This window comes from Dermacentor albipictus, chromosome 8 (assembly GCF_038994185.2).
Source record: "Dermacentor albipictus isolate Rhodes 1998 colony chromosome 8, USDA_Dalb.pri_finalv2, whole genome shotgun sequence".
In the NCBI taxonomy this organism is placed as follows: domain Eukaryota; kingdom Metazoa; phylum Arthropoda; class Arachnida; order Ixodida; family Ixodidae; genus Dermacentor; species Dermacentor albipictus.
The window spans coordinates 75,910,495-75,928,285 of NC_091828.1; the positions used below are offsets into that span (position 1 = coordinate 75,910,495).

A 17,791-nucleotide genomic window follows, 5' to 3' on the forward strand; every position below is an offset into this window, starting at 1 on the left:
AAGTACAATAGTAAATACTTTTACGTTCTAAGACGCCTGGCAGACTTTGTAGGGCTTCGAGAATTTCAACAATTTACGACGCGGAAAAATGGCAGCTAGCAAAAAGTATGCCATGAATCCTTTAAGCCATCTTTCAGTGAGGCCAACGACGTCACCACTGAACTGGGGTTCGTTTAGCACTAAATTATCATTGTACGTAGTTTCGTATACTTACGAATATCTCGACTTAGTGGGTGCACATGTTGTCATTATGTCTTCTCACTTTAAATATTTGATCGTCAAGGCCAAAGGCATGAGACAGGGATGCATGAAAGAAATATTACAAATAACACTAAATAGAGTAACATGCAGTTAGTAATAGCAAAAATGAAAAAAAAATCAACTAACGCATTAACCTTAATACTTCGCTATCATAAAGCGAAGGAGTCCAGGTCCTTTGTGGTCAGTGAAAGCAGTTACACAGCGTGCGCTATTACTTGCCTAACTTCTCATGGGGCCCTGTCACTTATTGCTAGTGTTGCTCGCAGACGTTCGACCAAATAAAAAGAATTATTGCTTATATATTACAGTTACAAGACCACCTGGACTAATTTTATCATCATTAGCCATACAACGTTTGAAAACTACGCCCTGCCAGCGTATGCTAATCCTACGAACTTTGACTTGACCAACTGCTACATTGTGCCACCTACTATATACAACTACAACAAACACTACAACGAGACCTACTACACATCTCTCGTAAGTATGACTACATCAATGTCCTTGTAGTTTTCTGGGCTTTTGCGGAAGGGTCCCCCCTGTTAACTTCAGAGGGTAAGTGCTTGTGGTAAACCCTAATCGGATTTGCCGAAAACAGCACAGCCCAGAGCGGCATCATTTCTAGCTACGCGCAAGTATACATAAGCGGTGTAAAAAGGCTGGAAGTTGAAAAAAAAAAGATTCTGTAATAGGAGCCGGGCTCACCAGACGTACCTACGAAGTTGCTCATAAATTTACTGGAAATGCGTGCGTATGTGCGTGCATGCGGAATACATTCTCATCGTGTCTCTTTTTCTCGTGTCCTTAAAGGAGGACTCGCGGGACTTCCTGAAAATCCTTCTGAATGAGCGCGTGAAGGTGCCTACATGTGTTTCAGTGACGCTGAAGGGTCGCTTCTTTAAGCCACTTGACCCCGTGGCTCAAAACAGCGACCTGTTCAAGAAGTGCACGGGGATCAAGAACGTTTCGGACGCAGCACCATCCTCAGTAAGTGCCGCCCTTTGCTCAAAACGATACTTTCCCACTTTAATTAAAACTGTTCGTTTGGCTTCCGTAAGTCGTAGATTCGTATGGCACTTACGCGACTGCAATAAAGACCTTCAATCCTCATTCTACTTGGGCACTGCGCTTTAATTTGAGGTTTTCTCTTGCTCCGAAAGAAAAATCGTCATTGTTTTACGCATGGGTTGCCAGGATAAGCGAATGCAAATGCTACATCATCAGGCCTCACAGTTACCTGCATTCGATCACGCTAACAGTTGCTTCCACTCACAGCCTCCTGCACTCACTCACGTATACTAACGTCCTTCGGCAGTCACTCAAGTTCACGCTCACGTCCTTCTCGCACTCATCGCCCCACTCACGCCTGTGAAATCAATGTGGAAGAAATACGCGTCAGCGTACTCGTCTGTGCGTATGCCGACCTAACTATCGCGTGTCACAACAACGGGGGGTGTGAAGTTGAAGTAGAGCGTCGGCTTTGTATAGCCAAGCCAAGTTTACAGTTGTATAGTTATTGTATAGTTATACTGCTATAGTTATTGTATAGCTAAGCCAAGTTGTGTAGCCAAGCCAAGCCAAAGCCCGCCGGGCTTCGCTCACCGTGGCTGTTGCTGTTGTCTTGACGAATTGCTCATAGGCAAACACTTTTGCGGGTGGTCACTTTTAAGCGTTACACCATATTTAAAAATTGCCTGTAGCGAATAGCATAAATCTGGCCCTTGAGCTGCGTTATTCAAAGAGGCAGACGTGCACGAGAAATCAAAGCATATAATTAACTATGATTGATGAAAATTAACAAAATATAAGTTTTCCTCAATTTCTTTACAGTAAACATTGCAATTTATCAATTCTAGCTGGTAAGCTTTCAAGGTGAAATATGAAAAAAAAAAGCCAGAGCGTTTGCGCAGTGGTATTGTCCTGCTCTCCAGCGTGCGTTCCGCGAACAAGGTCGGTTGCATCGTGACTGGCAAAGAGGAAGCGGTAGGGCTTTCCTTTATCTGATCGGCAGCGCTCAGCCAGTAGCGTGTACTTTCGCCATCATCCCACGGGAGCCGACCTTGTTCAGCAAACGCACGCTTGAGAGCAGCACGATACCACTGCGCAAGCGCTCCGTCAGGTGGCTTTTTTCATATTTTACGGGCTTTTTTTGCAACCAGGGAAAAAGGACTACGTGAGACGTATCGTACTGGAAACAACTCGATAGGTTGTTTCTGAAGGTGCTGTACAAATCTGCGTATCATGCTTGGGTTCCTCAGCCAATAATTAACATTTTTAGGGATTAAACTTAATTAGTGAGTCATGGGCAAACCGAAAAATTGGCTGAGTTACTACAGGCGACTGGCGAATAGTATGCGTTCGGTTCAATTCGCTTCCGACGCATTTTTCATTTTTAAATTCTTGGCCCAAGTTGTGTCGGACAGCCTGTACAACGACGCGCGTCGTGGCTCTGCCAGTCGGTGCGGTGATCGGTGCAATGCCTGAATATATCGCGAAATGAGAACACGCACATAACTACACTCAAAGTTCGCATTAGATTGTATTGCAATGGTCGGTGATCTCTTTTTAATAAAACGCTGCTCTGACGTAATAGTTCAGCGGAAGCCCGCAAAGTGAAGAGGAGTAATTAATAAAGGGAAAAGAAGGCACCCACCGAAACGTAGCAAATTGCTACAAAGAAAACCCATACGGATTCCTCGAAAGGAAAGCCTCGCAGTTTTTGGATGAAATGTTGTTGCATGGATTGAAGCACAAGAGTATCTGGAACGTCCGTGTATTTCACCGCACACGCTGGCAATGAATATCTCAAAACTGGTTTGACCCTAAAAAATTGATTCTATGTGGATACGCGTTCTAAGCTCAGCGGCTACAATTCGTAACTTTCAATATGTCCCTTAAAGCAAATAGTAACAAGTTAATTGGTAAAATGTCGGTAATTAGCTGAGTATGTGTTTATATTTCTTATGCAAGTAATGTCCGCCTCCTTGAATAAGCCAGCTATAGGGCTAGAGTTGCGCTATCTGCTACAACCGCATTCTTAAAACTCTGTAAAACCTAAAGAAACGATCACCTGATATAAAGAACCGGCTAATAATGTACATATTCGTCTGTACTACCCTACAGATGTGCCTGTATGCCTTGCTCTGTTCTCTGCGGATTTACGGAAGGAAACAGCAAACGAAACGTACATATCATAAGAGCGACAAATATACACCTTAAAGCGCCTCGAGTTTTATTAAGGGCAATGTCCGTGATATTTTTTTTCAATTTCTCCCGTTTTCCTTGTCGGAGATGGTGGTGACCTCAATGGCGCGCCTACTTCTGCCAACGTCCACTGGCTGTTCGATGCGCATGCGTCTTGCGCGAGGGCTTCCCGACGTCTGACGGTTTCGATGCGACGCTCGGTGTCGGCGCTGTGTCGCGTTTCGGCGACGTCGGCTCCGACGGGTCCTCTTGGCGCGTTCGTCGGCGAACTCAGCTGGATCGCCACAACATCACTTACCCCCGTATTCAGAAATGCAACTTCAGTTGAAGCCCGTGCTTGACTTGATCTAAGTGACGCCTATTGTGAACGCGCCGAAGGAAACGCAGAGAGCGTCTTTGGGCACGTTAACGCCAGACGTCATCTAAATCAAGTCAAGCATGGGATTCGACTTAAGTTGCATTTCTGAATACGGGGGTAACACTGACTCCCACAGTGCGTAGGACGCGCGTGCACTTTGTAGGCGAATGCTCGGAGAAGTATACGAATACTTACGAAATACATTTAGTAAAGCGTTAGGTATGTTGCGCAGATGCCATGATAGCACAGAAACTTATGGTGTGTAACGCACTATTTTGCTTCTCACCTGTGCTATTGTAACCTCGTATGGTCAAACAGTACTAAGAGATCGTTAGGTAATTTAGTTTCACTTCAACGAATGCCTTAGGTGTTATTTCAGATTTGCCTTACAATGCACATACGCGTGATATATTCCGGAAGTTTTACGAGTAGACCGCCTTTACGAGTGTCAGCTTACTTGTTCTTTTAAACGTGACATGATTAAGCTTACTAATCATATCATAAACATCGCGAACTTGCAGCACAATCCTTCTTTTCGCCTAATTCATTACACTGAACACTGGGCAGCCCCGAACCCACGGACTAATTGTGGCTTCAAGCACTCTCCTAGTGTCTTCCATCAACACTTAACATATACAATTTAAGCGATGTAAACATACGTCATATATCCAACAACACATTACGGCAAAAATTTCTGTGAATGTGAACTTCGTCGTGTGTCACTTGGAAAGCATTTCTGTGCCATTTCAGTGGTGTCATTTCTGGTTTTCTTGTATATATATATATATATATATATATATAAGAAGTGTACAAACTGCATATGTACAGCGTATATGTTGCCATGTTGCTATGTGTTGTTCACGAGGGGAGGTGGTCCTAGTCAAGCTGGCGTTATGCACCGTTTACACATCAGTGCACTTATGTGGTAAGCAAAATGTAAACTTCAAAGTATCTAGCCTTCTCAGAGTAAACGAGGGGACAACGCCATTTGGCGTGTCTTTTACACTGCCCCTCGTCATGCCGTCGTGATTCTGTTGTTACACCTTCGTGGACAGCCGTAGCCGCACCGTAACGACCTCTGTCGTCATCGTTGCGTGTGGTCGACACACTGTGGGCCATCTGCCAAAACAATGGGCGATAAGATTGCGGCAATGCTCGAAGAGTGCTATCGACGTCAGCAGTGTACTTCGGAAGTAATGCCAGGTCGATCATTCAATTTCGGCGGCCCACATAGGCTATTCACGTACTCGGACAAACGTCCCCAATGTTTCCTGCAGCAATTCTAGCACGTACTTTCCTGCCATAATCCCTGCAGTGCTTAACCAGGGAAGTTGACGAATAGGTAAACATTGGAAATTTGAGGAATCTAAGCAAGTGCGCACTTATACCAACTGCGCGACTCCTGTGACGTTCGGAATGCTGTAAGTGAGGCCAAGTCACATGACAGGAGTGTTTTGCAGAGTTCTTTTAAAATAATTCAGTTCTACACAAAGCCTACACAAAGGTGCAGCGGTGGCGTAGAGGTAGAGCATCCGCCTCGCGTGCAAGAGGACCGTGGTTCGAATACCGGCGCCGGGCAATTTTCCACCGGATTAAAGAAAATGTACGTGTGTTGATAAAATTGCATAAACAGGCCTGGAGTGCCGCCTGATCCTGGACTGCAACTGCAACTAAATTTGAAGAAATGCCACTTCGGCACTCGCACGCTTACTGTTCTCGGCCATGTAATTTCAAAAGACGGTATGCTCCCGGACCCCACGAGACTTAGCGCCGTATCCGAGTTCCCTAAACCAACCACCATGAAAGAGCTTCGCAGCTTCATCGGCCTGTGCTCATATTTCCGACGCTTCGTCCGTAACTTTGCCTATCATCTATCATCGCGCCCTTGACGCAGCTTCTCAACGGCAGTTCTGACCTATCAGCCTTGTCGCTGGCGTGCGACGACGCATTCCAAGAACTGCGACGCGTTCTCACCTCGCCTCCAGTACTGCGACACTTCAATCCTTCTGCCCAACTGAGATCCATAGGGACGCTAGTGGTGTCGGGCTCGACGCTGTTCTCGCACAACGCAAGGATGGCTTCGAAGAGTACGTCGTCGCGTGTGCCAGCCACACCTTTACCAAGGCCGAGGTGAACTACTCGGTTACTGAGAAGGACGGTCTGGCCATCATTTGGGCTATCGGCAAATTTCGTCCTTATGTGTACGGCGTCCATTTGACATCGTGACCGACCATCATGCTCTATGCTGGTTATCTTCACTAAAAGATGCAACTGGTCGGCTTGCCCGTTGGGCATTGCGCCTACAAGAGTACGACATCCGCGTTGTTTATCGCTCAGGCCGGAAGCATCCAGACGCAGACGCTCTATCCCGGTCACCCCTGACCTCCGGTCCTGTCCACTCGTCTATTTCCACCTGCAGTGCCTTCGCCCTCAACACTTCCGACATGCCATCAGAGCAGCGCAAGGACCCATGGATCTCTTCGTTTATTGACTTCCTTTCTAGCCTGTCGCCAGCGCCGATCTCACGGACGCTCCGTCGTCAAGCCGCGCACTTCATAATTTGGGATAGCCTGCTGTACCGCCGCAAGTACAATTCGAGCAGCCGCAAGTGGTTGCTTGTTATACTCCGACACCTGCGCTACGACATCTGCGCCACGTTCCGCAACGAGCCACAATGTGTCAACGCTGGTGTACTAAAGACGTACTCTCGTCTACAGCTTCGGTACTACTGGCGTGGTATGTACCGTTTCGTTTGCCAGCATGTCCGGTCATGCCACATATGCCAAAGACGCAAGACGCCACCTCAACATGCCACCGGCCCCTTGCAACCTTTACCATGCCCCGCGCGCGCGTTCGACCGCGTCGGCATTGGCCTATATGGTCCGCTTTCCAAAACTTCAAGCGGCAACCGCTTGGTTATTGTTGCTATCGACCACCTCACGCGGTACGCTGAAACTTCAGTCCTAGAATCGGCCACAGAAAAAGACGTCGCCAGTTTTATCCTCCAAAACTTGATTTTATGCCATGGAACACCTCGAGAATTACTGAGCGACCACGGTCGTGTTTTCCTCCCCGACGTCATTGCGGCATTGCTAGAGGAGTGTCGCATCATTCACCGCCCTACCGCAACATATCATCCTCAAACTATTTGGATGACAGAACGTTTCAACCGCACCCTTGGCCACATGTTGGCCGTGTTTGTTTCATCTGACCATTCGAATTCGGATAACATTCTACCTTTCGTCACCTACGCTTACAATACCGCCACGCAAAGCACCACTGGGTTCACCCCTTTCTTTCTACTTTATGGACACGAACCTTCATGCACTATGGACACGATTCTAACTTACCAGCCAGATGCTTCGGAGTGGATGAATGTTTCTAGAGTGGCTGCTTACGCCGAAGAATGTCGCCAGCTCGCTCGTTCGTTCACATCGCAGGACCAGCGGCGCCACAAGCTTCGCTACGATTTATCCACTACGGCTACGTGCTTTGCTCCTGGCTCGCTGGTCTGGTTATGGGTGCCCTCTACTCCTCCAGGCCTTTCCTCCAAGCTGCTCTCCAAGTACCACGGTCCTTGCCGGGCACTGAAACAAACATCCGTGGTAAACTACCTCATCGAGACAATGGAAACTCCTTCCGACCAGCGTCGTCGCGGCCAGGAAATTGCCCACGTCTCCCGGCTCAAGCAGTGCGATGACCCCCCTGTGTTCGCCTGCCCTTAGGTCGCCAGGGTGGCTGCTCTTTTGTTGGCGAGTGATTATACTGAAGGCTCTGGGCAGTGGGCATGGTGCTGGTGTGCTGGTGCAAGAGAAGAAGACGACGAGAGGGGCTTGCTTCCGAGTTTCGATATAGCGCCGACCTGCTTATGCCTACCGCTACGACATATAACTAGTGCTGCTAGGCGAACACCCCCCGTTGTAATATATATATATATATATATATATATATATATAACCACCGAACAATCAAGTTGTTCCGGCCTTCGTCTGGGAAGGTGCGTCCTCAACCTGCAAGTGTCTATTGAACTACTGGATCCCAACAGATACGCACTATATATATATATATATATATATATATATATATATATATATATATATATATATATATATATATATATATATATATATATATATATATGGCGTCGCAGCTCTGGTGAGCAGCTCGCAGCTCTGGCAGAGCACGCGCAGTTTTCTCGGAGCGGTCGCCTCATAGCAGCATCAGTGGGAGGCTGGCTCACGCATAGACAGATACTCTTCACGGTAATGGATCGTGGACAATGGTATGGTAAAACTTTCTGATGTCCCAAGTCCCGACATGATCTATATGGCACGGCTAAATTCCCCAACTTCTGCTTCTTTTTCTCTGAATAAGAACAAATAAAGCACATTTCCTTTTTACAATGCGACAACTCTGATACGTATTTTTATCTTTTGTCTTGTTGAATTGTCACAAACATAAGCGGGGTTTGTCATGGGCGTAGCATTGTTGTAGGCTTGGACTCATCACAGTACATGCATTTTTACTTGCCAGGCGCCATCGCCTAGATCACGCCTGGCGTTAACTGCGCTCTCTGCGCTTACTTCGGCGTGTTCAAGTCAGGAGTTACTTAGAACAAAACTGGCATAACGTGAAAGTATTCCAATCCGTTTTTATTCAAAATCGGCCATTAGCCCTCCCTGACAGGTCAGAGTGGTTCGGGTGCAGCCCATATCAGCCCACAAGCATATGGGCAGAGCCTCAGTTATTTTGACTTATTACGGATGACTATATGGCTGCTGTGGAGTAAACGAAGATGGAATAGTGTTACGTTATAGGGCCCCAAGTTAATCACGAGCTTCAAGTTGAGGCGCATTTCTGAATACGGGGGCAATTCTCGCTTTTTATTGCTCACTCGTGCACTGTATGTGAGTAAACCTATGCGGAAGGTGTCGCAAGCGAGAGCCATTTCTTTCGAAATTTTTGTTTCAGGAAAGCTTAATCCGTGTAGCCATGACCGCGGTTTAGGCCAACGCGAGATAAAGCCTTGCACGTGCACGTACCAGCGTTCCCGAGGCACTGGAGCGTACAGTAGGAAACTTGTTGAGATGGTGGCGCAAGATTACCCTCTAGGAAATATCGTACTAATATCTGTGGAAATATATATGGAAGAAATTCACGTCTCGGGAAACATATCCGCTTCAAAAATGGCTGACCTTAGAGGCATTCCAATTTTCCCAAATTGAGCGAAGCCAGGAACGAGGAAAAAGAAACAAACAAGAAGAGACGAAAGCTCTATTTTCTTTATTGTTTTCAAAGCGAAAAGCAAAGAAGAAGCTGTGTGTATCTTATTGTCATAGGAAAACAAGGAAAAGACAGTTTCTTGGTTGGTAGATATGGTTTCATTAGAAAACAATTTAGGCACTGATGACAATAGTATTGTTTACGCTATTTTCTATAAAAAATAACAAACTAGAGCATATTCTAGAAACTATGTACTAAAATGCGTGTGAATAAAAAAAACTCGAAAATACTTTGATACAAATGTGCACAACATATATACTATGATAAAATTTCATTCAATCCCTATTGATACATATCAGACCCGAAAGAGCATGTTTAACTTAGAAGACACAGCATCTAGGCCTATGTTCAAGCGGTAAATAAAGCACAACAGTTCCTGTATGAAAATCTGGGAAATGGTGACCCTCACAGAGAAGCACATGAAATATTGCGATGCGTGTGTCAACATGACAATGTGTTCCCGACAGGAAATAAAGAAGCCCGTGTGTTCAGCACAATGCGTTGGCGGGCTAGTTGGTGCGAATCCATGAATACTTTGTTTAGCGCGAAACAACAGACACAAGAAAGACGACAGAGAAAGAGAAAGAATACAGAGAAAGAGCACACAACATTGATTTCGATTATTGTTGAGAGACAAGATAAAACCCGACAGGTTTGAAACGCAGTTTTTGAAAGAAATCAGACCGAACGCCTGTTTATATCCTTGTTTTTTTTTTCTAGCACTCCATCTCTCCATCAAAAGGTGCTTGATTTTTCTTCAAGTACCTGGCGTTCCCTGGGCACGTAGCGTCAGTCTTGTATTACACGTTGTTGCCCTTGTGTAGTTATGTGTTTCCACAAAGCTTTGGGATGTGCGCGTTAATCTTGAACGAGGAAAAAGGAAATAGAGGCGCTCAGTTTTTGGTAGACACGATCCCATGAAGCCAGAAGACAATGAATCTGAGAATAGCGATGAGACATTACGCGTTGCTTTAGGTGAAATGCAGAAATGATAAGACAACGGGAGAACACAGCGTACAAAAAAAAAAAACTTGGTTCCGGTGGGAGCCGGACCCACATGTTGCGCATTACGCTTGCGGTGATATAGCAGTTGAGCCATGGGGACGGCTGAACTTGTATTCATCATCTGGGACATGTGTGTATGTGCAGAAAGACTTGCCCTTAGAATGTTAGGCGGTGCCGCTTATGGCCAAGGCGGATGATGTAGAACACTACTGAGAACGCAATCGCTTTTTCGCTACCTTGTTTGTTACCTTTTTCTGTGTGTGTAGAATTTCCCTTTCTGTTTTGCTGCTCGGGATTTTAGTTTAAATTTGTTCACTCAAGTGGTACATCTGGTAAAGAGATTTGCTTAAAGTGTGTAGGCGTTATGCAGAGATTATTTCGTTATTAGCTACAGTGCGACAGAAAGACAAAAGATTAGAACGAAGCAAACACACACAACCAATTGAACACGCAGAGTGCTCCGTCTGTTCACTTGGTTTAATTCAAAAGTCAGTTTAAGTCAATTTATAAGTGAAAAATTAAGTTGTCAATTCGGCGCTTGTCTTCGTCGCCTCGCGTTCTTTGGTTAAACACACTATAGAACGCACTAGAACACAGGTGCCTATTATCGTGATGTACAGTAATAGATTGAACTAAACCGAGAAAACGAGCACTTGTAAGCGTGACTAAAACGATTTTGGTTGTCGACAAAAAAAAAAATGAACAGAAAAGAAAATGTCCAGTGCCATTTTATTTCTCACGCATGTAATTTCGTTGCTTTCTCTTCTGCACCAAAGATCTGCTCTTCCAAACCACAAGGCTCGTACACATATAATCCTACTTATGAGTCTGGCTTCTTTAAAGGCGGTGGCAGTGTTTTCACATTCGATACGGAACAGGCGCTAAAGTCTAAGGTAAGTTAATCATCATACGACCGTTTTTCATTTTTTGTTTTATTTTTTTTGCTATTCATGCCACAACATACTATACTCTGCTGTAACGCGTATGGTACACTGCACGCTGAGTGACATCAGCAAAATCACCTGAAGCCCGTGTCTGAACGGTACGCCCAATGTGTGAGTCAACGGCGAAACACGGCGAAATAAGACGTGGTAAATGGGACGTCTTATTTCACTGTGTTATCAAATTATCAATCCTCAGCGCAAGCCACACCCTACTGAATCAAAATTTCTCGAATGTAGTCGCCGATTGCGTGCGTATACCGGAAGAGGCTTATCTAACAACCCGCCATGCTGGCTTATTGGCTATGGTGTTGCGTTGCTAACCCCGAGGTCGTGGGTACGATTCTCGGCCGTGGCCACCGCATTACTATAAGCGGAAAATGCAAAATCTGTCGTGCGTCGCGTGTAGGTTGCACTTTGAATAGCCCATGTCCAACGCTTCATAAAATCGTTCATTAACTCTCTAAGCCAGACAGCAGCGGGCCTTCCAAAAAATACGCACGCATGTTTGACGACTGTTGCGCTCTCTTAAAGGGGGCATGACATGGTCATCCAACATTTTGCGTTTTGTCCCGAGAAATTGTAGGAGAGGGCCTACTATGGCTATACACGTGTGAAAACTGGGCGGTAAAATCACATTTCTGTCCAAAATATGAGCAACAACTCGCCGGCTCTAAGCCTCGCTTTTGGCACCGTCGTAAAATTGTCAAGCCACGTGTGACTTCATCTGCTGCATACAACCGAGCCATCGTCTGCCATAAAATCAGTCACCGCACCACGTAAGGGCAGAGCATGTCTGCCGTTTGTTGCCGTATTCACTCCAGATATCGAGTGTTACGTCTTGTACACCGCCAACTTCGCGTCATCAAGCATGCGACCAATTTAAGCAGAAGCAGCAATGGCGCTACGCAATTTTGACTTCGACCTCATCGCCACCACCTCAGTGACGAAACATGGCCTCAGAGATATGCGCGCGCCAGCCATGGGCAAAGCCGGCGCGTGCACATCTTTGAGGCCACGGACAAAAACAGCCTAGTAAACGCGCTCAAGATAACACGGCGACAGTAGTGCTGCGCGAAATGCTGTTGACGCCTTTCCGCATTGTTATTTCATGCGTGCAGCGCTACTTGACTAGCCGATCGCGGAATATACCGAAGTCAGGTACTACTTCGCAAAATGCAAATTGTTAAGCGCATATTTTGTTTGCTGGCGTACATTTCTCTCTTATCCGTACTCACGAAAACTACGATGTCGTTAAGCTACCGCACGTTGCCATGAGTTCTTTCTATTCTTTTCCTTTGTAGTTGCGTGCGCATATGTAAGCAAATGCTCGTGCATGTGTGTCCGCGGCGCAATGAGTTTACGTGATGTAGGCTTTGGCCGAACCATTACTTGAACTTGCTTTATTGCACCCGATATCGGTAAAAAAAAATAGCAAGGCTAGCGTTTGGCCGGGGCGCGCATTTACATTCGCTCTCCAGTGCAGCCGGTCGACTGCAGCGCCGCCCCCGCGGCGCCAACGGGAACTATATATCTAGGTAACTTCTCGCCCTAGGGGAGCCTAGGTCCCTAGTTGTCGTGTGAAAAACGCACCTAGCTCCTGAAACGCCCTAGTCCCCATGCGCGCGCGTCCGGGGCCCATAGAGATATGCGAACTCTCCTGAGCCACAGGGTGGGCCGTGCACGCAAGCAGCACGACCACGCACGAAAGCGATACAAGGTGGAACACCGCGTGTTACGGCAATCGAAGCTGTGTGTGTGTGATGCGCTTGGTGTGTGCAAAGAGCAATTGAAGTTGCGTGTGTGACGAATGTGCATGCGTAAATAGCACGACCACGAACGAAGGTGGAACATCGCGTTTTGGCGTTTGGTGCGTGGAAAGAGCAATCGAGTTGCGTGTGTGACGCGTTTGTTCGCGCAAACAGCACGACCACGAACGAAGCGATGCAAGGTGGAACAGCGCGTGTTGCACAATCTAGTTGTGTGTGTGCGTGTGTGTGACGCGTTTGTGATGTGCAAAGAGCACGACGACGATCGTCTTCTAACTGCGCCAGAGCAAACCGATTGTTGGGTTCTACATACGTATTGAACGGGCGTTAAAACTAGAGAAGCACGGGATTGCGACGCGACCAGCCGCGGTGTATAGGACTGTACGTACGTACGTACGTTTCTACTGAAACTGCAGCCTCTAGTAGTCTTCATGCACTATTGTAATCATGACACCATACGGTGATACCCTCTGACGTGGGGCCCAGACTACCGGAGAGATGGTTGATCAAGCTTGCTCAATAAACTTGACCTTTTGTTCTTTGATTATGCTACAGTGCTAGAGCGTAGTTTCTTGCTATTAGTAACCAGGCAAGACGACAAAGCATTGCTACTTTACTCCTGTTGTGGCTCTTCAGTCAATGACACTAGAGGGGAAAGGAATCGAGATCCAAGCCAAGGGGCAAATTGTGTTTAGTCAGTCTTAAACACCCTTAACTCAATGTTTTAGATGCCTGTGTGGTTGTTACCTTGTCTAGTGAAACTTCTTACCATCCCCAAAATGTGCATAGCACCAGAGGTATAGTTTGACAGCTGTAAGCAGTGCAATTAAGGGAGTGCAGTACCTGTATTGCAGCTTTACACCGGCTAAGATATTGAAGCTTGGGAGTATGTTCACATTTCTCATCTATAGTGTGGCAAGAACTTGTAATCTGCCCTCAAGTTCTGCTGGAGCACAAGCTACTGTTGCTCTTTTGTGCAGCTAGTGTCAGCAGACAAGCTTGCAGTATTGCTAGGTAGAAAAGCACTCAGGCTTCACGACCATCCAAGTCGTAAATGAATAAGTGCATGGCTAGAAGTTGTAAATTGCAAAAAACAGTTCAAATGCCATTGAGCATAGTTGCGCTATTGCAATGTATCCTTCGGAGCATTGTACGAGCCATGGTAGTTCCCACATTGTGTTGAAGTGCCACACCAGTGACATATGATAATGATGCTAGTGTGATCCAGTGTGGCTGTACTTTGTTCTATAAAAAATTTTCATGTGTTTTAGATTATATTTAGTGCAGTATCTGAAAGGTTATGCGCAGAAGATGATAGTTGACCTTACAGCCATTTTTTCTATACAGTCCTTCACTTTCCATCAAGTTCAGCAAATCATTGAAGCCCCAAAATAACACATTTAATACTGGTACTCAGATTGAACAGTTTCAGTTCTATGTGTATGTTTCAGAGAGCTGGACCAAACATCAAGAATGAAAATTTAGCTACCTATTGATGCTGTAGCCGGAACCATTTATCTGCAGCACCCAACTTATCCCGTATTTGACGGATCATGATAGATGTGTGAAGAAGCACGAGTGTTATGCAGAACAGTTTTCAAGAGGTAATGAACCTCTACCATATAATTCATAAATAACTGCAAGGCTTCTCCTAAGGAAATGTTTGTGCTCTGCACTGTAACATTGACAAGTCCCTCCTTAAGATAAGGTGATAAAGAGAGCTGGTTTTATGAATCTGTTGTATTTCCACAATTTTAACATGGTATAAGTGAGGCCCAAGGCATAAATGGGACTGCGTGCTGTTCTGTATGCGTGCTGCGCTTATTGTACAGATCAATAGTAGCCAATCAATAGCCATTTTATTGAAGATGCAAACTGGATCATATCCTAGGGCCAAATCACCGTCAATGAAAACTGTTATACTGGCTTCCTGCACTGTTTATTGATCATGGACTTCTTTTTGAGGTGCGATTGAAGTCCCTCAATATCTCAAAATATGAATTGCAACTGGGAGAACGTGTCCATTCATTAGGACCACACTTTTTGTATTTAGCTCTCATCATTGTAAACAGCTTCATAATGAGAGGAACCTCAGACGAAATGCTTATTTTTTCCTGGCATCCTTCTTCTGCCTTTTTTGTAAGCACTAACTATGGACATGTAAACAAGGGAATCTTGCATTTATCCTGCCGGCAAGTGCCTCTTTTGACATTCATGCCTGTATTGACTTTTCAGTGCCACTGAACAGTAATGACGAAAGCATTGTGCGGAAATATGCAAGGCGATTAGGAAATGTAAAATGAGTCATACACCCGAATGTAGCAAACTGTTATAGAGAAAACCCATGCAGGTTTCTCGGAAAGTCTTCACAAACCTACCACATGCTTCAGACTGCTCCTGTAATTCAGATGTCTGCGATAAGACGTAAAAGTAGGTTCTCACGGGCCCATCTATTCTCTAGTTCATGAAGTCTTCATTCAAGAGAGCCTCACCATGTCGTAACACGAACCCCCGTACTCATAAATGCATCTTAACTTGAAGCCCATGCTTGACTCGATTTAAATGACGCCTGTCGTGAACACACCAAAAGAAACGCAATGAGCATCTTGGGCGCGTTCACACCATGCGTCATTTATATCAAGTCAAGCATGAGCTTCAAGATGTATTGCTGTAATACGGCGGTAAGACTTGATAAAGGTTGCTATTAATCATTTGTCCAATGTTTCAGTTTTCTCATCAAGACTATCTAGCTTTTTCTGAATGCTACCAATTTTTGCTTCATTCTCCTTTTCACCACATGTGCTTCATGGAAATCTCTTTCATCTTTCCATCCCTTCTCCTTTCCCATGCTGTTGGCCAACGTGCAGGTGTCGTCTATGCGCTAGACAGTTACGATGTGGTCAGCAGGCTTTGGATTTCTCTGTCAACCAATTTCTCTCTTTGCTTTTGTGATCAAGTCTGCCTGACCCTTAGATTACTGTATACAATGAAAACAAAGCCTTTTTTTTCACGAAATGGGCAAGCACTTGCATCTCTTGCAAAGGATCTTCCAGTAAAGTTTCTCGTTCCTGCAATCACACTGAACATGCACGTCCATTATAATTTTTATGCATCTAAAACGCACCGCCAGAAAGAGTAACAAAAAGCAGCTATATTTTCAGATAACACTTGTGGCTAAGAAAGCAAACCAAGACCAATTATGGATGGTCTCCATTTTTTTTTCAACATGCAAGGAGCATTGTGCACACAACTCACAAGCATAAAGGCAGCACGTATGAGCCATGATGCCTCAATGGCGCCCATGTCTGATCACCCAAAAGAAGGCAGGCCAAACATAAAACTTGTTTTTTGGAAATTCCGTTTATTATAGCTAAAATTTTATCTTGAAAACACAAAAAGTAGTCTTCATTTCAAGACCGTGCAACCTCTGGCTGTATTTTGCAGAGCATGAAAACATGAAAATATACTAAATTGAAATGGCAACAGCAAAGAAACACTGGCTTCCATCTTCTGGAATGCAGAAGAGACTGACACTGTACATGGTAATCCAAAGTATGGACCCAACTTGGTCGTAGCATACATGCTCTGTGCTGATGTAACTTTAATTAGAACTGAAGTGTGGCATCCACTACTCGCCTGTGTCGTCAAAGGCCATGTCATATTGCCAAACATTCTTTATCCGCTACCTGAAAAGATTACATTACACCATGAAGATGACAAAGCTCACATGCATTAAAGGAAAATTGGTTGGCTATCTTGTCTCCCATACAACTCCGCCAAATACCTGCAATTAGTGTAAGTATGCTAGTTCCTTGCACTGTTTCCCATAACATCTTTGTTGAAGGTACTGGGTAACAATATCTCAATCACTTCACAAACTGTGGTGATTATTGTTAATTTTTAAAGCGAACAGCTTTATTTGCCTCTCGACAGCACATGGCATAATTTGTTTAATGTAAAAGGTTGAAGCAATTCATCGGCATGTGCTTCACAATGTACCTTGCAAAGATTCCTCATTAACAAATATACTGTTTCGAGAGTTTTCATTTCAGTTTGCTGACACAATGACAAGAGACAGGAGGGAAGCTATGAAGCTGCTTGTCTCTCCACACCAAAAGTCAGCACCTATAGACTCTGCTAAAGATGTACTTCTCAAAATCTGGCTACTCCTTGACCAATCTGTGCAAAAATGTTAAATACGTGAGTCAGAAGTTATGTCAATCAGGCTGCTGCCACTCAAAGGGCAAAGCTCCTTGAAACAGCAAAGCTCAAAAAAGAAGGAAAGAAGAGCACGTGAAAAGGTTTCATGCTTTATAATGTAGAATAAAGATTTCACCAATGCCAGGAATGACACGCATCAGTGCCAGCAGGAACATCGTCTTGAGAATGGCTCCTTGATTCGGATTACATATTTCAACTAACAATTCTGCTGTATCGATTTATAGGTTGTATTTATGAAATCAGCAGCAATTCTGCTCGTACAGTTTGAGAAATACGCCAAAATTGATGCATGGTTCTTTCACATAAGAATTTGAAGGGTAATTCTAGGAAGCGTTACAAAGGCAGAAACAGTGTTCGAAGGTGTCAGAATGAGGGCCATGAAATGAGGTCCTTGACTAACCGAACAGTGCCGCTGCTGCAGGCATTTTAAGCATGAAATGCTTTTAGCTCCTGTTGTCAGCCACCTTCAATGAACCAAAAGCCAGAGCCATTATCCTGGCACTCAAACCAGCTCATCCGGGCAAACAGTCAAGACTGCAATAAATATGCTAGTTACTTCCCAAACATGTTACAAAAAATATTGCTTCCGAGTTCTAAATCATTTGCTCACAATATCACTCAAGCTGTAACTTCTAGTATGCTGAAGTTTTATTTGTCACTTCTAATAGCGACGTTCAGAGGCAGATACAAGGCACTGTACACTTGATTGTCATTTTTTGGCACTGAGACACAGTTGCTTGTGCTCTTTT

At 44.9% G+C, this 17,791-nt stretch overlaps 2 protein-coding genes across 19 annotated transcripts in view; one reads left to right on the forward strand and one right to left on the reverse strand.

Moving 5' to 3' along the window:
• LOC135921987 (uncharacterized) overlaps positions 1 to 17,791 on the forward strand; it is a 144,032-nt gene that overhangs the window by 109,545 nt on the left and 16,696 nt on the right. For all 17 annotated transcript variants that reach the window (XM_065456397.1, XM_065423894.1, XM_065423885.1 and 14 more), the window contains 3 exons: positions 570 to 741; positions 1,072 to 1,248; positions 10,888 to 11,004. In XM_065456397.1, the coding sequence (XP_065312469.1) occupies positions 570 to 741; positions 1,072 to 1,248; positions 10,888 to 11,004 (466 nt within the window). The remainder of the gene's footprint in view (positions 1 to 569; positions 742 to 1,071; positions 1,249 to 10,887; positions 11,005 to 17,791) is intronic.
• LOC135895820 (uncharacterized) overlaps positions 1 to 17,791 on the reverse strand; it is a 155,821-nt gene that overhangs the window by 58,586 nt on the left and 79,444 nt on the right. The window lies entirely within an intron of this gene.